Source organism: Corvus brachyrhynchos, unplaced genomic scaffold (assembly GCF_000691975.1).
Source record: "Corvus brachyrhynchos isolate BGI_N302 unplaced genomic scaffold, ASM69197v1 scaffold23, whole genome shotgun sequence".
Taxonomy (NCBI): domain Eukaryota; kingdom Metazoa; phylum Chordata; class Aves; order Passeriformes; family Corvidae; genus Corvus; species Corvus brachyrhynchos.
In genome coordinates this window covers 6,077,075-6,083,735 of record NW_008238983.1, presented here as the reverse complement: position 1 = coordinate 6,083,735, position 6,661 = coordinate 6,077,075, and the positions used below count along the sequence as shown (strand labels likewise).

The following is a 6,661-nucleotide window of genomic DNA, read 5'->3' as shown; positions in this document are numbered from 1 at the left end:
GCGTCGCTCCGCTTGCGTGTGGGAACTGCCTCGCTGCTGCTCGCAGAGTGCTCGGTCCACGTGGCCTGGGTCGCACGGTCCCTGAAGGAGTTTTAACTTGGCAAGGACACAGCTGACATTGTTCAACAGTCTCAGTAATTAAATAATATTCACAAAAATATTCTTCCATCGGCATATATTTTGACTCAGAAATTAACTGTGTCCAAACAGTCTTCCAAAAGTCTGTGGTAAGAATCAAATCCCAAGAAACGTAGAAAAAGTTCTTAAACAACCATGCCAGGAAGTGTTTCAGTTCCTTTTGAGCTTGAATTAATCTAAAATTTACAAATCGTTGTTCAAGAATCTTTTCAAGTTTAAGACAGATGTCCATATGCGGCTCTGAGAGCCAAGAGTCTTCCCACGGTTCCTCCATAGTTTAGATATGGAATAGCAAAACAAAAACAAGAATAGAAATCCAGAGTTTACTCACAAATCAGTCGCTGTCCTTAGGGATCGGGGATTGTTCTGCCTGCATTACCCACCATTTATTACAGTGGGGATACTGCAACACGTGTATCAGACAACGAGGCCCGTGGAAAGAAATATATGGACCGATTCTTGATAGATGTTTTCAGAGAGATGTTTATTTTCCCAGCCGCATGGCTGAGGATGCCGAGGAAAACTGTAGGAATCACGGGACCGGAGGGTCCTTGCTCGCGCAGGGGAACACAAAAAAACCAACGGGGAACGAGGCTGACCAGGGGCTAGGGAAACCCGGTGCCTCCCCCCCAGGGCCCCTCTCCCAGGACCACATGGCAGGGGGAAGGACCCCAACACTGCCCCACTTTGAGTGAGTGGAGAAGAGCCTTTTATCAGATAAGCTGACAAAGCTGTTCTGCCAAGAACACACATTTTCCTACTTCAGAGTTTGTAATTTGGGGCTGTTCCCTTATTATTCTTTAAATGTATAAATTCTATAGCCTTATACTACAATCTTATTTAAACTATTCTAACCTAAGCTTCTAAAAATCCATAACTTTAAAGTCTTCAGATATTAAGTCATTTAAAACCAAGTATAGGCAGTACTAAGCTAGAAGTAGCAGACTTCTTAAGATGAGTATTAACACTCATTGATATCTGCTTCTGATTGCTCCGAGAACCTTTACTGATCATGATATGAAATCCTTACGCTTCATAAACAACATTCTGTCATTAATGCTGGGACCTTTCTCTTGCCCTTTTTCCCTCTTTTGGACCTCCTTTGTTGTAAAGGAAGCTTGTGCATGTAAGTGTAAATTCAGAAGACTTCCAGATAAAGTATAGTTAAGCTGGAATTGAACAGTTGAGGTATTAGGAAAAGCAGGTCGCAGAAATGCTTGCAAATTCAGAAGAGTGATGTTTTAAAAAAAATGAGTCCTAAGCCCCAAAAATTCAAAGTGAAATTTCATAGTGAAAAATTTTATTCTTCAAGACTTTCCCATCTTTTCCAATATTCTGCTTCTTCCCCTTTTATCATGCCAAATTAAATTAACTGTTATTCTACAATTCTGAAAAAGCAACATATAAAAACAAAAAGCTTTCTCCTGTGTTTTTGCTCCTGTCCTATTTACCTCATTTTCCCATTTTCATAGACTATGGTATCAGAATAATTTTCATATTCTAGAGAAATATCAAAAAGAGTTTAAGTTCATAAAGTGTTATTAAATCGCTGTCAAAGCCTAAGGCTTGAGGAGTGAAAATACACTACCATCTGTTGTTTCATTATAACAATACTATTTCATGTGTGATGGAGACTTGATACAGAGAATATCCATTATGATTCTTCACTGACTGAAGAGCAGCTCCAGACTGCAAGTTCTACACCATTATAAAAATAAAAAATGCAGGCCATTGCTTCAGAGTGGCTAAACAGATTTAGAAATACAAACTAGGGTTGTATTTCTAAGTATCACAAGGGCAAGGGGAGCGTGAGGACTGTAGCAGTGATTTTCCATTCTGTGCATTTCTAACATGAGCTCACAAATTTATAGAACATTTTAGTTTGAGAGAGACCCTCCTCTGAGGGCCACGGAGTTCAGTCTCGTAATCAAAGCAGCACCGACCTCAAAGCTCTCTGAGATGGCACAGATACACTTCTCTTGTAATGAAGCAAGGGTACACCTCCAAGTGCCACAGTGATCAGTGGACACAAGCCAAGAAATTTAAATGCAAAAATATTAAAATGAAAACTGTTTACACTATGCTGAATTCACATCTGCACATTTTAAAAGCCATTATTATTCCCTTCAATTAACTAATGAAAGATATACTGTTCAGTGTGTTTCATTTTTCCTCCTCAGTATTAAAGCTTCAATATAGAAAGGGAGAAACAGTTAAAAAATTTATAAAAAAAATACACTTTCTTATATTATATTTACTCATTATTGAGGTCTTCAAATACACACTAAAAATGTATAATCATATTAATATCATTATCATAATAATTCTCTTCAAAAAATCCAAAACTAGCAACACCTCTCATTCCCAAAAGAGATTTCTTCTCTCTTTAAATAAAACAGTTTGGGTACATTATACATAACTTACACTTTGTGGAAAAAAAGAAAAGGGTGATGCATGGAATTTAAGCATAAATATTTCAGTTCATTCTACTTCTCCAATCATAGAAGAAATTTTCAGTTGAATGGCTATCCTGCAGTTTTATAAAAACATGAATTATAACAATTTATTGTGGTATATGTGTTGAGGCACACATTCAATAATCCTCCCAAGTCTATCCTTCAGGCAAAACAAAGCATTGAAAATCATAATGTGTTAGGCATACTTGAGTCACTTCCTAAACAGAGGCTTGAAAAGATGAAAGAGTGCTATTCCAGTTTGGCTGAATGGCTCACATCATGACATGATGCAGAATTAATTCTGTACACAGCAGGCTCATTTTAGTACTCAGCAAAACATAGCAACTTATAAATTTCAGAGTGCTAAAGCAAGAAGCAGTCAACAAAAGGAATAAGAAAAAAAATCTACATACCTGCATTGTGTACATCGCATTTAACATACCAGACTTAATTAACTGCAACATATTAGCTAAATCATATCAACAGAAATATAAAATACCCACCTGTTTTGGGGTCAACAGAGAAATATGGCTGTCCCTGAAGAATACTATACACTACTCTGGCACTGTTTCCATATGTGGGGTCATCTGCATCTGTGGCTGTCACCTGTAGGACAGATGTACCTGTATACACAGGAAAAGAAACATTAACTTGCAACAAATACAATTTTCTGATAAATATTTTCAAATACATTTTAAAAACCTCTAAACTCCTCACATTCTAAAATTGAGATAGTAGTAACATTTTCTCCATCTATTATCATAATATCATTTTTTAAGAAAAAATTGTTACACTAATTTGGAAAAGAAATTTCGTTATATATTTATGTGCTAATTAATTACATACATACAAACCTAAATAGAAACTACACAGGATGTAAACATAAATAGTAACTACATAGCATGCATATTTACATATGTTCACACACATAGAACCCAAGTTGGATATTGATTTCTGAATAACACAAATTTATGGACTTCAGGATTATCTTCATCCACAATACAAATGAATGCTGAAGTATTCAAAATAACTTGTATAAATGCTCCCGTATCAAAAAAAGTTGCTTGAAGAATAAAAAGAAATCTAGCTATTGGAAGGCATCAAAGATCTCGAAATAACTACTAGAACCTTGTTGGGGATGAAAAATAGAAAGATGAGTTCAAAAGACAATTATTTTTATGCTAATAATAAACACCATTAGAAGAATAAAATCACAGTTTCTAGCACATCACTAGGTGGGATAAATTATGAGCAACCTTTTTGAGAAAACAAAATGCATAAGTACTGCACAGATAGGATGGAGACAAGTGATTTTTTCATTTTACTGTATTTTTAAAGACATTTAATGATAAATCTTTGCTATCACTGCCAAACACTTCCCATAAGAAATCAGTAAGATTGTAAGATAGTAAAGTCTCAGACTTCATTCCATTTGTTTATCCTTATGCAGACACAGCTTTCTACAGGCTCCTTTAGTCCATCGTTAAAATAACAGAATAATAAGAACAGAACAGAACAAAACAGAACAGGCTGCTCTCACATAACTCTGCATGTGAAAGCAGATTCTCATCTAAATTAACCACTGAGGTATCGCCTTCACTCTGGGGTGTTCAATTTCACATTTAGTGGAGATGAGAAGTATGTTTTTGAATTGAAGCCCTTGATCTCCTTCACTTGTTACACTTTGATTTGCCTTATAGAAGAGTTTCAGAGCATGCTAACTAGATTTCTTCAGATGAAACTAAACCAGGAGATGTGCTTTAGCAGCGCATCTGATTTATTCTGACTGCTAATAGGCACGTAGTCTCAGAGACCGGGCCAGAGCTAATCTGAAATAAGATTTCCCAAATACATATGGCATGGACATCAGTTCCTCAGTTATAGTTATTTAGCCTCTTAGACCAATTTCCATTGCACAGAAATATTTAATGGGCACACCCTCAGTGTACACTTGAGTTAGAAGTATCTGAAGTCATGGAGTCTCACTTCAGGTCCAGCAAACTAAGCATGCAAACCTTCATAGATTTGGTTTCTTCACTTTTTGAGAAACTCTTCATTCATTTGTGCCACACTAACTTGGACACCAAGAGTTGCTGTTTGTATCTCTACTGGAGACTTTGTAAAATTGTATGCAAATATGTCTGCATACTTAAATATAGTGTCTTCTGCTCTCTGAAAAGCCCAAGTGCATACAGTCTCATAGATAAATATATTAACAAAGTAAGTATGAGGATACCTGGATAATTTTGAAGCTGAATATTGTAATAAAATCAAGCTGGAGCTAGTTTGTATGTATGTTCATAATTATTCAGACATTAATGTTAAAAGTAACTAAACTACCGTATTTGTGTTCATGTGGAAAGGTAAACAAATGTGAATTAAAGTTTGTGTTTTTTTCTTAAAATGTTCTAGGTATCAATTCAGCCCTATTTATTTGCTACCTAAACATAGAATAAGAGGCTACTTCCAGGAACAGGCACTTCCCCCCCGCTATTCTATGACATTGAAATGCTGTAACTATACATTTCTGTAGCATAGTTTGCAAATAATTTCTAGCTTGAGAGGAACTTGTCCATTTCAACATTGTGGGATCATTGAAGATTAAAAGGTTATAGATGCACAATGATTTTATTTTATTATATAGTTGCATAAAACAAAACCACAGCCATTCAATAGTCAGTCACCTACCAGAGTTTACTATCCAAATGCTGGACAACTTCTCTACCATTTCATCTACAGATTTTCCTTTTTCCAGGAAAACAGTTACCATTAATGTGGGTTTCCACTAGCACTTCTCTCCAGAATTCTAGGAAATCAAGGTGTCTTGAAATCAATGAACATATTTTGGCATATTTCAGAAGAAAGAAACAGAAATTCTGAGATTTCATAGTTCTCTCCTTCTTTGAACACTCTCTTCTCTCTCCTTATTTTAAAAGAATCTAAGCACTTGTATAACTCATTGATGTGAGAGAAAAGAAACAGAACCAGTGAAAGGCAGCATCTCACATAAGCAGCTGACAGGTCGTTTTAGCATGAATGGAATGCCATTGTATCTTAAAATTTGCCCCAGTGATTTTCTAATACAACTGTATCTCTCGCCCAAGAAAAATACCTGATAATAGCAATTTAGTATTGAATAGTGGCAAAGTGTTCTCTTTCTACCTAAAAGAACCCTTAGAATCACAGATTTTAACTCAACCTCCCACCCTACCTCTCAAACTCTCATTCAGTGGAATGCAGCACTTCAGAAGCTTTACTTCTTCACTATCTCACACAAGCACACTCCGCATTTTATAAGATATCCCCACAGCAGCTTTTTGTCCGACTCTTGCCTGATTGGCTGAGCACCAAGAAAAGGCAGCTTGTGAAAGCTGCAGGTTAGAATGCCTTGCAAGAAAAAAGGCAAAGCGGGTACTTTTACCTTCCAACTACTCCTTTCAAAGTTAGCATCATTCAGACTCGTCTGCACAACAGACAAATCACAATTCTGGATACATTTGTATCATTTAAATGCAGTATCATTTTTTGTTGTTGGGCTAGGTGTAATGAAGGATTCTGATGGAGAGTTATACAGTACAGCTCTCTTGATATTTTAAATGTTAACAAGTCCAAAAAAAAAAATGTAATCAAATACAAAAGACAGAGGTCTAATTTCTCTGGACACCACAGGACAGATATGAACATCAGACCAATACCTTCCATTCTTTTTTGCTATCTTACTGCAAAAGCCCCTGTCAAGAAAGCCTCAAGATTTTGCTACAAAAGAATTTTGTCACTCCAGTTAGGCAATAAAAACGACTTTTTTTTCCCAGTTGGAGTCTCTGTTTATTCAGAGTACAACTACCTTTCCATATGCTTTCCCACTACATTTCAGAGATTACAATATGGAAATACTATTTTTTTAGTTAATGCTTTATAAAGAGCTGTAAAACATATCTGTATGCTCTGAAAACCACTCTGTGAGTTTTGTCTTTTTTCTGGTATAAAAAATAAGGATTATTCAGTTGGGGCACTACACTATATTTTTATTTCAAAATATCTCCATTTGTTTTTTCTCTTTTTTTTTT

The 6,661-nt window shown here is 35.9% G+C and overlaps 1 protein-coding gene across 7 annotated transcripts in view; it reads right to left on the bottom strand.

Annotated features, from left to right (window-relative positions):
• Positions 1-6,661, bottom strand: part of CDH18 (cadherin 18) — a 520,804-nt gene that overhangs the window by 127,872 nt on the left and 386,271 nt on the right. For all 7 annotated transcript variants that reach the window (XM_017738733.1, XM_017738734.1, XM_017738738.1 and 4 more), the window contains one exon: positions 3,098-3,217. In XM_017738733.1, coding sequence (XP_017594222.1) covers positions 3,098-3,217 — 120 coding nt within the window. The remainder of the gene's footprint in view (positions 1-3,097; positions 3,218-6,661) is intronic.